The sequence below is a fragment of the Temnothorax nylanderi genome, unplaced genomic scaffold (genome assembly GCF_030848795.1).
Source record: "Temnothorax nylanderi isolate EJ_2023f unplaced genomic scaffold, tnyl_v1.0 TNYL_tig0156_pilon, whole genome shotgun sequence".
Classification (NCBI taxonomy): domain Eukaryota; kingdom Metazoa; phylum Arthropoda; class Insecta; order Hymenoptera; family Formicidae; genus Temnothorax; species Temnothorax nylanderi.
Window position 1 is genome coordinate 214789 of NW_027249218.1, and position 15398 is coordinate 230186.

The window sequence follows — 15398 nt, forward strand, 5'->3', positions numbered from 1 at the left end:
TAAATTTTCGCGCACCAGGTGCAGGCGCCGCGACGTCGACCATCCGCTTCCTCCCACCCAGCCGTGGAATCCTCTCGGATTAGCGCGTGCGTATACTTCCATAGGTTCACCTCGATTGTGTATGCGTGCACGGATATGTGTGCGTTCGTCGCTGTTGGTAATATTCCTGCGTACGTGTGATCCTCGTGTGGCGCGGCCGGCCGATAGAAGGGATAGACCTCTTCGTAAAGAGAGACGAAATCAGAGAGAGAAAGAGAGAGATCGTTGAAGAGGGAGGGAAAGAGAGGGACGAGGATGTCTGATAGACGAGGCAGACTGGCAAACGTGGCAGGCGACACGGTAGCTAACGCTGGAAAAAAAGATCACCCAGCCAGATCGACGGCCAGCTCATCGTCCTCGCCGCCGACCGACTTTGGTGCTTGTGCAACCACCGCGACCGCCAGTCGTGCCGGAGATGCGCCTACGTGAGGTCGACTGACAGGCGCCATCAGGCTGGAGACCTCGCGAACGAGATCACCTGGAGAACGCCGGGAGACATTGTTACCGTTTCGGTCAGTCGGTCGGTGTGTCCGTCAGTGGGTGGGTCGGTGGGTGGGTCAGTCGGTCTCCCCTTAAGTCGGTTACCCCGCGGAACCCGGAGATTCTCGAATTTTTTTTTAGCGTGGGCGTTCCGATACTCGGAGAAGATTTATCAACGTCAATCTATTCGGGGGATATCTTATCCCCGAGGTGTCGCCTTCCCGCACGTGACGGCGCGCTCGTAACTAGATTCTTTCACTTATATCGAATCATCTCAGCCGATATTTAGAAGTGATGTAAGATTTTTTTTTAAACTTGATTCTCTCTGCGTAAAATAAAGATAGGGTCTGTCTGCGAGGAGAAATAAAAAAAAGTAAAACCGTTTTTAATTAAAATAAGCTACCCCGCGCAAAATTAATATACACTTGTCTCGCTAATAATCACAGAAATAAAAAATGTTATTAATTCTCCTGACAATATAAATATATAATTTTTCTCTCGTTTGACAAATCGCGATTATTCTGAATCTTTGCGGTGAACTCGGAATAGAATCGGTGCGATCCTACGATCGCGAGTCACGATAATAGTTTGTCAAGAGCGTCAACGTCGACGGAGATCTTGAAGTGTACTCGTTGGAGATGATTTGGGGCGAGGAGCTAACGGAAATACCAGCCACGTGGCAGGAGGTATCGACCTTCTATAGAGCTTGGTTGAAGAGCGTGTTCTTCAGCGAACACAATCACGCCGAGCGCGGACCGGTCTGCTACGCTAAAAGCGCGGTCCAGCAGGAGGTTCTAGGACCTGGACTCGATTTCGCGCCGCTCATCTTCCAGAGTATCTTCTACGTCGACACGAAAAAAGGTTTTGCCTTTAAGAGACCTTTCAATTCATCCTCAACTAATTTCAAACGGCAAGCGATATTTGAAACAGTTTATAATTCATCAGATTTCGTAATTGTATAAACTGAAAAATTAATTTGTATTGTCTACCACGAATTTGTGAACACTTATTAAAAATTAAATACTTAGTGAAAAATCTGCACAACGTTTCGTTACGCAATTTTTTTCTAATACACATCTCTGACCGAAAATATTTCAGCTTATTATTTCCATCTTATTTTAAGATTTTGCAAATTTTTTAGACATACGTTTTAAAGTGTAAATACCAACCGGATTCAACCTAATTATTAGGGACATGTTAGAGAGAGGCAAGAAATATGACTTTCTATTTCTGAGGAATATTATTTATGTGTATCTTTGAATACGAAAACGGTGAGCATGACAAACACAAACATTAAGCAGTTATTTTTGATATGAAATCTTGTTTGGGTGCGAAAGCTACAATTTTATACGCCAGTGCCAACCAATCGCGGCGCACTCGAGGGAACTATGTCGCGCGGATGTCCTTGGGGGCGTGCCTGATGAACGCCACTCTACTCGTTTTCAGCCGAAGTGAAGATGCCTAGCGGAAACGTGGACAAGCCGGTTATCGAGGACAATCACGATGGCACGGTATCCATCAAGTACGAGCCGAGGGAGGAGGGCCTCCATGAGATTTATGTGAAATTCAACGGCGAACACGTCCAGGGTAAGTTAAATCCATTCATCTTGCAAATTAACGGCGATTATGCAATCCGTGAGAGGCGCGATCGATCATACGAAGATTCACATAGCATCTAAGAATAAACCGCGCTAATGTACGATGCGCGTGTACGATCCGTACGATCCTGAAACACAGAGGCTATATGAAATTTCATTCCCCGTGTAATGGATCTCGCGAGCGCCAATTTGTGCTAATAATAAATCTCTTCGTCCGACAAATTAATTTACTTCACGCGACCATCATTAAGTATAATATTTCCCAATTACCTTGTGTCTCCCTCTCTCTCTCTCTCTCTCTCTCTCTCTCTCTCTCTCTCTCTCTCTCTCTCTCTCTCTCTCTCTCTCTCTCTCTCTCTCTCTCTCTCTCTCTCTCTCTCTCTCTCTCTTTCTCTCTCAAATAGAAAAAATATTTTTTAATACATTATTTATTATAATAACTCGTGTTACATCGATACTTGGTTTGAAATTAAAATTCCGCGAGTAATTATATAAATATAAAATTTTTACAAATAAACAAAACTATATATAATTATCTACGTGAAACGAAAGTATTCTTCCTGTGTTTTGTATTAATATACAACTTTGTTGCCAGGTTCTCCCTTTAAATTCCATGTCGATTCCTTGGCAAGTGGATACGTAACAGCGTATGGGCCAGGTTTGGTCTACGGCGTTTGCGGTGAACCTGGAAACTTCACTATCTCAACGAAAGGCGCCGGCGCGGGTGGTCTCTCGCTGGCGGTCGAAGGGCCCAGCAAGGCCGAAATAAGCTGCCACGACAACAAGGATGGCACGGTGTCGGTGTCCTACCTACCCACCGCGCCCGGAGAATACAAGATTACCGTTAAGTTTGGCGACAAGCATATCAAGGGCAGTCCTTTTGTCGCCAAAATCACGGGTGAGTGCATCAGGATTATTTTGGCATTGCGATTTATTCCGAAGTATGTTTTATCAATACCAAATTGTAGGATCAGGCTGTCAGATAAAAAATTATTGTGTTTCGACAATATTTTTAAATACATTTTTTTAAATACATGTTACTCCAAGTATCTCGTTTTTTTTATAACGAAGAATATTAAACGTCATTTCTAGGCGAGGGCCGCAAGAGAAATCAAATCTCCGTAGGTTCTTCCAGCGAAGTGCAGCTGCCGGGTAAGGTATCCGACGCCGACATCAAGTCGCTAAATGCGTCCATTACGGCACCCAGCGGCCTGGAGGAGCCGTGTTTCCTGAAGAAGATGCCGGGCAGCGGCAACATGTGCGTGTCATTTACGCCGCGCGAAGCGGGCGAGCACACCGTGGGCGTGAAGAGGATGGGCAAGCACATACCGAATTCCCCCTTCAAGATCGACGTGAAGGACCGCGAGGTCGGTGACGCGAAGAAGGTCAAAGTCTCCGGTCCCGGTCTGAAGGAGGGCAAGACTCACGTGGAGAACAACTTCTCGATCGACACGAGGAACGCCGGCTTCGGTGGTCTCTCCCTCTCGATGGAGGGCCCGAGCAAGGCCGAGATCCAGTGCAAGGACAACGAGGATGGCACCCTGAACATCTCCTACAAGCCCACCGAGCCCGGCTACTACATCATGAATCTCAAGTTCGCGGACCACCACGTCGAGGGCTCGCCGTTCACCGTCAAGGTCAGCGGAGAGGGCAGCAACCGACAGAGGGAAAAGATCCAGAGGCAACGGGAGGCCGTGCCGATCACCGAGGTCGGTAGCCAGTGCAAGCTGACCTTCAAGATACCCAGTATCACGTCCTTCGACCTCGCTGCCACCGTCACGTCACCCGGCGGCGTCACCGAGGACGCCGAGATCAAGGAGGCCGAGGACGGCATCTACGCGGTGGCGTTCGTGCCTAAGGAGCTGGGCGTGCACACGGTGTCTGTACGTTACAAGTCCATGCACATCCCTGGCTCGCCCTTCCAGTTCACGGTGGGCCCGCTCAGGGACGGCGGTGCCCATAGGGTTCACGCGGGTGGATCCGGCCTGGAGAGGGGAGAGCAAGGCGAGCCCTGCGAGTTCAACATCTGGACCAGGGAGGCGGGCGCGGGCACTCTCGCCGTCTCTGTCGAGGGACCCAGTAAGGCGCAGATAGATTTCAAGGATCGCAAGGACGGCAGTTGTTACGTCATCTACGTCGTTAACGAACCCGGTAAGTCACGAGTGTGTTCCTTGTTTATGGTCTCGACGCGGATGTTTTGGCCATCGCAAAATTCTATGAAAAGCGCAACTAAAGTCATCGCACGCGCGTAAGAGTTAACACGTATCCGAGAGCTAATTCTGAACTGCAACATTGTAGAAATTACCAATCCGTTTCAGGTGTCCATAAAGTGTTACAATATACCGGCAAGATGGACATTTGCCAACATCGATTTTGCTTGCGCCGTATAATTCTTGTTTGACTGATGCAAAGACGATTTGCGCCTCGAGAAGATACTAATGCCAGTCCCTAAGATTTGTTTGCTAAATCAATCCTGTTAAACGACGGACTGTTTACGCGTACTTTGTGCCGCGATGGATTACTCGCCGCGCATAATCGATTGCGTACTGTCGCCCGAGTGACTCACGAGCGTTCCAAAATTATCCGCACAAATTTTATGGATCGCCGGCGATATCCGCGCGTGCTAAATCACCCGTGACGTGGACGCGCATTGGGTTTAATACGCGCGAATTTGATCGCGCAGTTAAATACTTGAATGCCTCCTAGATAAAGCGAAACGTCACTCCACATTCGACAATTCTATGATCTCGATGAAAACAGCATACTACCGAGTCTACTAAATCTATCTCTGAAATTTTCTATGAGACTCGATACTCTCTTTTTCCTTAAAAATAACTGATAGTACATATAATAATTGAAGGAAAAGAAATATCTTCTTTTGTTTCAAATATAATTTATTCTTTTATGTATTATACCATAAGCACAGTATACCATAAGTGACTTGATAGAGTAGATTAATGTAATGGACTTTGCGTTTGCAAGTTTTCAAAAATTTAAATTCCTTTAAGTAAGCATTGAAACAGCTCCCATTGATGATCTGTCACATAATCACGCACGGAGTTTACGTGCGCACCGTAGCTGCGAACGTAGCTCAACGTCGATTATTCACAAAGTGATAATGAATCCGGCTCGACTGCTCGTTGATCCGTCGTCACCCATCCGTCCACCCCTCTTTTCCGCCCTGTTGATCGTCCAGCTCTCTCTCCCCCCTCGCCCTCCCCCCCTCTCTCTCTCTCTCTCTCTCTCTCTCTCTCTCTCTCTCTCTCTCTCTCTCTCTCTCTCTCTCTCTCTTCGGTTCCCGAAATATCGCCGTCTATATTTGTTAAGGTGGATCCATATTTTGGCCCCGCAGTTGGCTACTCGCGGCTGGACGCGGATTAGCACGCGATGGTTATATTTGGGCCCCGTGGGAGCGGACTGCGGACACGGTGGGGATGATCGACGAGGGCATGGGGGCGCGAGCAAAACAGAAACGCGGGGATGCGGTGAAGTGAACGAGGGGGGGGAGAAAGCTCGCCGACGAATCGAGATCAGGATCGACCCGAGGAAAAGTAGTGGTACGCGACCAACCTTCGGTTACAGCTGCGATCGTTCCGTCTCTTTCCTCTCTTCTCTCCACCCTTTTACTTCCTCTTTGCTCCTTTTCTTTTTCCTCTCACGCTTTCCGTTTCCCCCTTCCCGATCCGGATCCTTCCTAGCTACCTCCCCCGATTTCCTTCTTGTTCATCTCGCCCAAAAAGCTCCCCCCGTTTCTTTAACGTTGGACTTTCACTTCCGGCGAAACCCGTGTCGTATAAGGGTCGATGGCTACCTTCACAGCCACTACGCAGATCGTCCTGACCGGAAACGAGCCGCAGGAGTCTCAGGAAGGCGATGGTTAGTTCGATCCTTGGGCGGATATCCTTCTCGCGAACTTTCCTACTGATCCGTTAAGCAGAAAACGCGCGATATAGCTATCCTGTAAATATTTTCGAGCCATGTAAATATTAATTGTGAAATAACAATCTACAACATATATCCTAATAGGTATACATATCTCAGTTTTTTTTTAATTATATTATATGCTGTAAACTATTTTGTCCCAAAGATTATTATTTCATTTAAAAGTTATAATTTTTATTTGAATGAAATGATCTTTATGAAAAAAGATCGATTTTTTTTTCGAGAAAATATATCCAATATATTTTTTCTTTTCTCGATAAACGTTAGAAACCACAATTTTATTATAAAAAAAAAACCTCCATACGAGCGATGAGCAAGTTTACATTATTTAAATCACTTATTTACGTGTCGTCGTGCTTACTTTCCAGGCGAATACAGGGTGGGAATCAAGTTCAACGATCAGCACATCCCGGACTCGCCGCATAAGGTCTACATCTCGCCGGCGATGGGCGACGCGCACAAGCTCGAGGTCGCGCAATTTCCCGAGAGCGGAGTGCAGCCTGACAAGCCGTGCACCTTCCTGGTGCGCAAGAACGGCGCCAAGGGTGAACTGGACGCGAAGGTATAAAGCTGCCCTTTCCCTAATTGTCGGTAGCGCAAAGACTCGGAGGGGCTGTAACATTCTCGCGAGTCCAACTCACACCGCGACACATCTCCTTGCGAAAGAGAGGAGGAGCGCCGTAAATAACTCGCGCGCGTGTGAAACGCCGTCGTCGCAACAGACCGCGTAGGTGGGACCGCGAACGTATTTTTACTGTTCGCCATATGCACATAGCTGGATGAGTCATGGAGGATTTCGACACAAAGTGGTAGCATCTCCGCCATCCTCGTAACGGCTCCTCTTAGTGGTCGCGCTCGCTTGACAGTCGCGATGTTTTATTTCCTTCAACCTCGGTTCTTTACGACTCGACGATTCCACTTGAAAAACACTAAGTTGTCTGATACCATGTAGTATTTATCCTTCAGACGCCAAGTATCGTACAATTCTCAGTTTGAAATTATGCAATATCGAGAGGAAACTTCACATTTATGAACAGCATAAAACTTAAAAAAAAAAAAGAAAATATGGTAATTATGCATGTTAGTTGACTTCATCGATTTCAATGACCTTGACATAATGACATATATTGTCAAAGACACGACCCTGAGTAACTTTCAAAAGGTTTTCAAAAACCGTCGCTCGTTATTTTATTCAAAATATAGCGATTATTTTTAATATGAAAAGATTCCACATGTGTTTCTAATTTTTCACGTGAAACGAGATCCACCCCACCCCATCCCCTGTTTACAAGGCAAAACGAGGTTCTTGACAATATATGTCAAGGTCGTTGAAATTTATGAGGTCGTAACTAACATGCATAATTGCCAAAAATATACTTCTTGAATACCTATTAAAAAGAAAGAAAGCGTAACTTAAGAAAGGAAAATATACTTCTTAGATATTAAGAAGAAAAAAAGTAAAAAAGGACCTAGTATAAATTTACACTTCTTTTTTATAATGACAAAATAATCCCCCCCAGAAACTTAAAATTCAATATTCTTATCTTTATACTTTTTAAGGCAATATGATACCAGATGCTTTAGCTGAGAGATTTCTAATAAGAGCTGATTTGCCGAGTCGTATATCAATCTATCCGTTATTCTTTTAGATCGTGTCTCCGAGCGGCATCCAGGACGATTGCTTCATTCAGAATATCGATGGAGACACGTATTCGGTGAGATTCATGCCGACGGACAACGGCATCCACCTGATCCACATCAAATTCAACGGGGTGCACATACCAGGCAGTCCGTATCGCGTCAAAGTTGGGAAAGTGGACGCCGACCCGGCAGCGTTGCACGCATACGGCAACGGCCTGAAGGAGATCAAGACCGGTCAGAAGACAGACTTCATCATCGACACGTGCAACGCCGGTAGCGGAGCGTTGGGAGTCACTGTAGATGGACCCAGCAAGGTCGCCATGGATTGCACCGAGGTCGAAGAGGGCTACAAGGTCAGATACACACCTTTGGTACCAGGCGATTACTATATCAGCATCAAGTACAACGGCTACCACATCGTGGGTTCACCATACAAGGTTTCTTGTACAGGTGGGTATTCTTTATAACATATTTAAAGGCTCCTGGGTACTCGTCGCGGCCATGTTGGAATGTGACATCAGAAGCGAGAAATGACACGTTGAAAATTCTTGCATTGTATTTCCAAATAAAAAGATATTTACATAAAATAACACTACCGATTACTTCAGCACATTTCAAAAATACTCCGAGTTGAAATCCCTTTCCTTTGACAGTTATTAAACATCTTAACATATCCGTAAAAGAAATGTGATACGATGCGGGTTTATGCGCAGGCGCATGACAAGGTATTCGTATTATATTCATTTTACGGCTGTTTATTAACTGTCAAGGGAAAGGGGTAGACCTAACCTAAACACGGAGTATTTTCGAAGTGTGCTGAAGTGATCTGAAGTGTTAGTTTATGCAAATACCTTTTTATTTGGAAATGCCATGCAAGAGTTCTCAACGTGTCAATTCTCAACATTTTTCGCTTCTAACGTCACGAGATGTCGGGAAAGAGCCCAGGAACCTTAATGTATACATAATTTATAAATTATTCTAACATTAATCTAATAATTACAATAATTTATAAATTATTTTAACAGAAAACGGCATTGGAGAAAGTAAATACTGTCTATTCCAGGCGCGGATTTGGCGGAGAGAGGTGCACAAGAGACAAGTTCAATCGTCGTCGAGACCGTGCAAAAGATATCGAAAAGCAAGCAGACTGGACCAGTATTGCCATTGTTCAAGTCTGACGCGGGCAAGGTGACGAGTAAAGGCATGGGTCTCAAGAAAGCTTACCTAGGAAAGCAAAATCAATTCACTGTGAACGCGGGAGATGCCGGTATGTGATTGCTATCACAATCCTTTAAATCCTAGCTAGTCACACTTATTTTCGAGTCTTTAATTCGCCACACTCCGGTCCGTGAGACTGCTCGACTTTGTCGCATTGTCATAGGCATTAGGCCTAATTACCTAATATTTTTAAGCTTGTAATGTAGGAATTAGGAATACAGAATCTGAATAGGATGTTTGTGATAATATCAGGTCAAGAAAATGATTTAAGTTTAAATTGAACTTATTATAAGAAAAAGAAAACCAAAAAACATTCAACGGTCTATTTTGGACCGGAATGTGGCGAGAGAGCTAGAGTTAAAAATCTTCCTTCTACAACTGAGCAACTAGGATAGTCTGCCGATTACATTGTACTGTCTATAATATTTCGATATTGTCGTAAATCTAAATTGCTGATCAATACCGTAATTGCAGGTAACAATATTCTTTATGTGGGCGTATACGGGCCCAAAGGGCCGTGCGAAGAAGTCTACGTGAAGCACGCGGGCCGCAACAACTACAACGTGAGTTACCTAGTGCGCGAACGGGGCGAGTACATCGTGATCGTCAAATGGGGCGACGATCATATTCCAGGTTCACCCTACAAAGTTGAAATTTAAGCCGAACCAGCATCCAGACTAGACGCGCAACGCATCTGACATCGCCACGACGGTCAATAAAATAGAGCCATGCGTCGTTTCGTTGTAAACTACACGGGTCCTTAAGGTTTACATCCAATTTCGCCGAATATAGAAACGAATTAAGTGCCAATCTAGATTTTCGAGCAGTAAATTCACTCGATATTAACCATTGGCGAAAAATATATCTAAAAATGATCCGGCCTACGTCGAAACGACGCACGTTATCTCGATTTCTAGAATAGCAGTTGTATAAAGAAGACAACTATGACACTGACGATAAAATTGCGATGTTACTTCTCGCCGACAGAGTTCCATTCGCTCATTCTTCCAAAGTCCTGGAGACAATTTGAACATCTTAGAATTGATGATTTTTGTTAAATCTAAAAGATTATACAGTCGCGATTAAAAGTGACGAGAGATTAAAATACACGATACAGAGAAATACGTAGGTCAATTACTTGCGGTTTGTTCAAAAATACCAATTGTGCCTTTGATTCGATGTAAGTACATTTACAGAGATATATTCGACAGAATCACACATGTACATGCAGTATCATACACAAAGACACAGATAAAGACGCTGTCATGTCTCACTCAAGTCAGATCCTGATTACATTATGTTACATATTATCGGTTATTGAGCAGGGAAATAGTCGGAACTGTCCCTCATCGATTTTGAGATGGGCTTTGGATATATCATAAAACAGCATAAAAATAAAAGAAACCTATATTTTTATATATGTTTTTTCACATGTTTGAAGGTTAAAACAATAGTACTCAATGGTTCGATCTCAATTGCAATAATAATGCAGCGGAAGGTATATTAAGAAATATATGTTCAAAATATCTAAATACATATTACGAAATACGTAAAATATATTTTTTCTAGAAAATTTTTTTCATATATTGTACAATTTCAATCAATATTTGATTGAAATTAAGAAATATAACTTCGAAGAGTTGTTTCAATGTCTAAAATGTACGAAAAAGCATATATAAAAGATATTGTCTCTTATTTTTAGCTGTTCTAAAATACGTCCAAAGCCCTTCAAAATCGACGAGAGACAGTTTCGATCATTTCTTTGTAAATATAGATTAAATATATTGCAACTGGTTATTATAATAATAATAATATAGAAATTAAATAAATAATATATTTATTATATGGACTTTTTGTTTACCATATTATCCTTATGAGGAAGCATGTTTCTTGTCTGCGTGACAATAAGCGTGCAATGCATGTTATTGTTTGAATAATTGAAGGATTGAGAGAAAGAATACATTTCGGAGTAGATAGGAAACATATTTCAGAGGAAGCAAAACATAAAAATTTGAAAAAGTTTATATAGGTAATTCAAGTTGATTTTTCGAAGTTTATTTTCAAAAAGAGAATGCAATTTTACTTTATTAATTGCGCAGTAGCTAATAGAAAAAATTAGAAAAGCAAGAACTAGTTGTGCCAATTCAACTTTGTGATTTATGTTGTTTAGCTCAATATCACTTTCGAAAGTTACAAGATATAAAGAGAAAACAATTTTGATGACGAAAAATAATTGGAGAAGAAGTATGATAATATTGGATCTTGCTTGTCCGAATAATATATTAATTCTTGAGTGACTTTTTACGTACAATTCTTTTGCCCTGGCACGTATCTCAGTATCCTATCCTATATATATATATATATATATATATATATATATATATATATATATATATATATATATCCCGTAATTTTCGCATATTCGTTTATCCCGAATTTCTTGTGTATATTTTAATATAATTAAATTGATATCAATTTAATTGTGTGATTGTATCGTTCTGGCTTTGGTTGAGACTGCGTTATGTCCGAAAGGAACGGCGCGTGGTCTGCCAGGGCAAAAGAATTGTACGTAAAAAGTCACTCAAGAATTAATATATTATTCGGACAAGCAAGATCCAGTCCTGACCGATACGGCGTTTTCCCTTTGTTTGATTGTATATCTTACACGGTCGTATAATCTCATACTTATTATGATAATATTATTTAAGATATCGTCGTCAAACATCTTCATCATCGTCGTCATCAGCAGGTCATTCTTGATGTTACGTCGCACAGAACCGTTTCTCATTAATATTACATTATTCCAAGTCTTTCTTATGCATTTAAGCCACTTTGCATTTTTTGCTTTTAGTCTTCGTTTCTTATTGAATATATCGCGCGTCAAGATAACAAGATGAAATAAACATGGCCAGATAAATATAATTGCCAACTTAATAGTCGTGTTCCAGTGAATAACTTATATCACGTATTTACGAAAAAAAAAAAAAATAAAGAAGCTTTTCGTTTGCAAGTGCGATGACAGCGGATGCAATTGTCGGCGATTATTTCGAAAATTAATTGCCGGAGCATTCGCGGCAGCTCCTGCCAAATGCATTTGCATACAACAGGAAGTTCACCACACCATAGGTATAACTTGTCGTCCCGTATCGTATTTGTAGATTGTAGATCATGAATAAAGCTACAGCTGCACGTCGTATTCACAACATTAATTTGTTACTTACCCGCGATATTTCCATCGATAAGTAATTGCGCACACCTTTCTTATCTATCTTGATCAATGAAATATTATCTCAGATCTCGCGTGCAATCTCGATATGAAGCTTGTTTGAGCCTCGATGTAAATGATTAAATTGCTACTGTCGCGCGGTTATTTTTAAGACAATTAATCGCAAAAGAACTATATAAAAAAGTGCAATCACTTTTTTGAAGTAAATACAAAATTTTGACGTAACTTTATTTAATAAATTATTACGCAAATCACGAAATTCTTTCATTTATCTAAATGGGGAACAAAAACAATTTTTCCAACAGTTATCGATATTAATATAAACGAATTTTCATTTAGATATAATTTATATGATATGTATACAGGGTACGACCGTAACAACGTTTAAGAGCAGATTCTAAGACTTGTCACAAATATTTTAATATTTATTTATTATTTATATATTATTAGAAACATTTCATACATGTTTTTCATCTATAAAAACATTAAAATTTTAAATACGAATATTTTTCCTTGCTAGGTGATTTTGGCATAAAATTTTTTAAAAGCTTTGTATCACTGTCATAGCTTTGAATTTAATAGCAAAAATTGATTATAAAAATTACGAATTTTTGTAATGTAACATTTACAAAAATAACTATATCGTTATGACAATTATTAATCTTTTAAGAATTGAAAAAGATTGGAGCAAGATTCATGTAAACGATTTAATCCTTGATATCTGATCTCTTTTTTTATTATTACCTATTAACTAGCATACTTTTTTGGATGTTAACTCGTAGGTGCACGTGGTTATCGTCTCACCACTCGCCGTCTCTTATCGACTCCAATTAATCTTACACAAGCAGAAATCGAATTTGGCAAACCTTCACGAAGCGTGTGTGAAAATATTCGGTCCGCCGCACCTTTCTCGCTCTCAATTTGCGTGCGCGTGTTCTTGCTCTCTCTTTCTCTCTCTCGGGAGAGAGAGAAATTCGCAGACGAAGATGGAGAGAGCGGCTCAAAAAAGCAGAGTGCGATTGGAAGGGAGAGTAATGTTGAGGGGGGCTGGAGGGAGGGTGAGGGGGCGACGAGAAGAAACGACGCGTGGAAGACGGCCGCGAGGATTGCGCACCTGGTCCTCTCTCTCCCTGGCTTTCGCGGCGACGCCCGCGAAGGTGCCGCAGGACGAGGGGACCGAGCGGCGGGGAACGGGAGGACCTCTCAGACGCGGCCTGTCCCCCCCTTCGGCGAAAAGGGGCGGCGACGCGCGGTGCGAATCGAGTCCGCAGGCGTCGGGGACCGTTGGCCGACTTGCGCCGTGTGCGAAGCTCCGTCATCCCTTCCGCTCGCGGGGTTCGCCGAGCGAGAAACACGCCCCCGCCGCGCGACGGCGTACAGCCTCCGCCGGGACCGACGGAACCCGCCGCGGATCGTGCCAGATGCCAGATGCTCGCGAGCGGCCGCCACGTGCGGCCGCGTGTGGCCTTGGAGTCTGGAGCCGGGGTGTCGTCTCTTTGGCCACTGGTCCATCGTTACAATCGTGGATCATAATTCAGCGATCAGCTAAATTGCGAAAGACGTTTGCTTGAAATGTTGCTAAAGTCTAACTGGCAATTTGCCCAACCGCGTCGTCAAAAGACTCAATTATGTAATTGTCATTGTGAATTTTTTCGCTATCACAAACTGCGGTTATCAAAAGATAGATGATAACTTTAAAATCATATTAAATACGCGTCGAATAAATAACGCCCTATGATGTACCTAGATTCGTTTGCCAATCGACAATAGATATTCCGTTGCGTAAGTGGTATGAACTGAACCCTTTCAAAGAATGAAATCATAAGAAACTACTCTTCTTCTATTGTATCCCTTAATTAATTCAAGAGTCTATTCTCTAACAAGATCTGAATTATTGAGCGACGCGACGTTAGAAGACTATAAAAGTATCATTTAAGAAAATCGAAAAAGAATATATTTAATACAACTCTGCTTGATATTATTGAAATGAAGAATTCGCAACATCACACAACATATCCAAATATAATAATAAATCTATAAATTTTTCATCGCAACGTCAAAAAATCTATAAATCTCCAATAGATATCGCTAAGAAATTTAAAACGTCAATTTCTCTTTCTAAACCTAAACATCTTTCGGAGCTTTGTCTGCGTTTTGCATGCGTCCCTTATCCGCCGCTATTAAGATCGCCTACGTTTTATCTCCGCGCTTCTCCCATGGGTCTATATCTACGACATTACCCTCCGTCATCCACAACAAAGTATCGCCGACAATTCGACGGTAACGCCGTCGAGCGTTTCCATTTCTATGCAGCAGAATGGAATAGAGTTCAATGACTCGGAAGGGCGAGAGGGGGGAAACAGAAAGGGGGAGAAGGGCAGAGGCGTCTTTCGCGGCGTTCCGCGGGATTGACTGCGGGCGGACGAGCTTCGGGGCGCGAGCTTCTCGCGCGCGTGAACTCGCGCGTAAGTAGGAAAATGCGTCGCGGACGCGATGGAGGGAGAGGCGGAGCTTTCATCGCCTCCACCTACGAGCCCACCTTTCGCGGGAGGTATGTCGCCCGGCCCGGGTTCCCCGGAAAACCTTTTCCACAATCATGCTCCTCTCTCTGTCTCTCCCTCTCTCTCTCTCTTTCTTTCCCATTTTTCCGTTCCCACCACCACCGTTTACCTCCACCTCGGAGAGCGGCCCCGACATTTTCCTTCATCGACTGCCTTTTTACCGGTGAATTCGCACTAGCCAGCCGGGTTTCTGCAGTCTACTTTCTCCAGAACGCGCTCATAGATAGATAGGTATATGTGGAGGTAACTGGGAGTGGCTGATAAAAGTGTTAAATAGGAAACGTAGCGATCGCATCGAAATGGCAAATCGAATAGGACGAAAAATTAGATTAATCTTGAATAAATAATGATAGAACTGGAGCAAGAATTGGAACGAGGCTGAGGAACGTTATTGAGGCGCGCGGCAAGGGGTTGAGTTTTATAGCAAATGGCCTTATAGGAGTGTTTTGTAAACAACGATGGCTATGCACGATGGATGACGCGTGGTGCTGGACTTCCGCGTGCGTAGCAACCCTAAATGCTGGGCTGTCAACGTGTGTCCGCGCGATTCGACCAGAAGAGATGGTCAAGCAACGCTAACGATCCTAACAACTATAAATAACACGGACGGAATATCGTTCTGTCGTTATTCAAAATTATGCTCATCTAACATTTTCGGGAAGATTGGTAGAAACTCCAGTCTTTACAATATTT

At 42.9% G+C, this 15398-nt stretch overlaps 1 protein-coding gene across 8 annotated transcripts in view; it reads left to right on the forward strand.

Moving 5' to 3' along the window:
• Positions 1-10761, forward strand: part of Cher (filamin protein cher) — a 56295-nt gene extending 45534 nt beyond the window's left edge. For 7 of the 8 annotated variants that reach the window (XM_071715190.1, XM_071715193.1, XM_071715192.1 and 4 more), the window contains 7 exons: positions 1966-2106; positions 2713-3015; positions 3210-4268; positions 6428-6621; positions 7709-8150; positions 8764-8967; positions 9393-10761. In XM_071715190.1, coding sequence (XP_071571291.1) covers positions 1966-2106; positions 2713-3015; positions 3210-4268; positions 6428-6621; positions 7709-8150; positions 8764-8967; positions 9393-9577 — 2528 coding nt within the window. In that variant the 3' untranslated portion in view covers positions 9578-10761. Of the gene's footprint in view, positions 1-587; positions 1381-1965; positions 2107-2712; positions 3016-3209; positions 4269-6427; positions 6622-7708; positions 8151-8763; positions 8968-9392 lie in introns of those variants that run through there. The other variant, XM_071715194.1, reaches the window with a different exon arrangement.
• The last annotated feature ends 4637 nt before the right edge of the window (positions 10762-15398 follow it).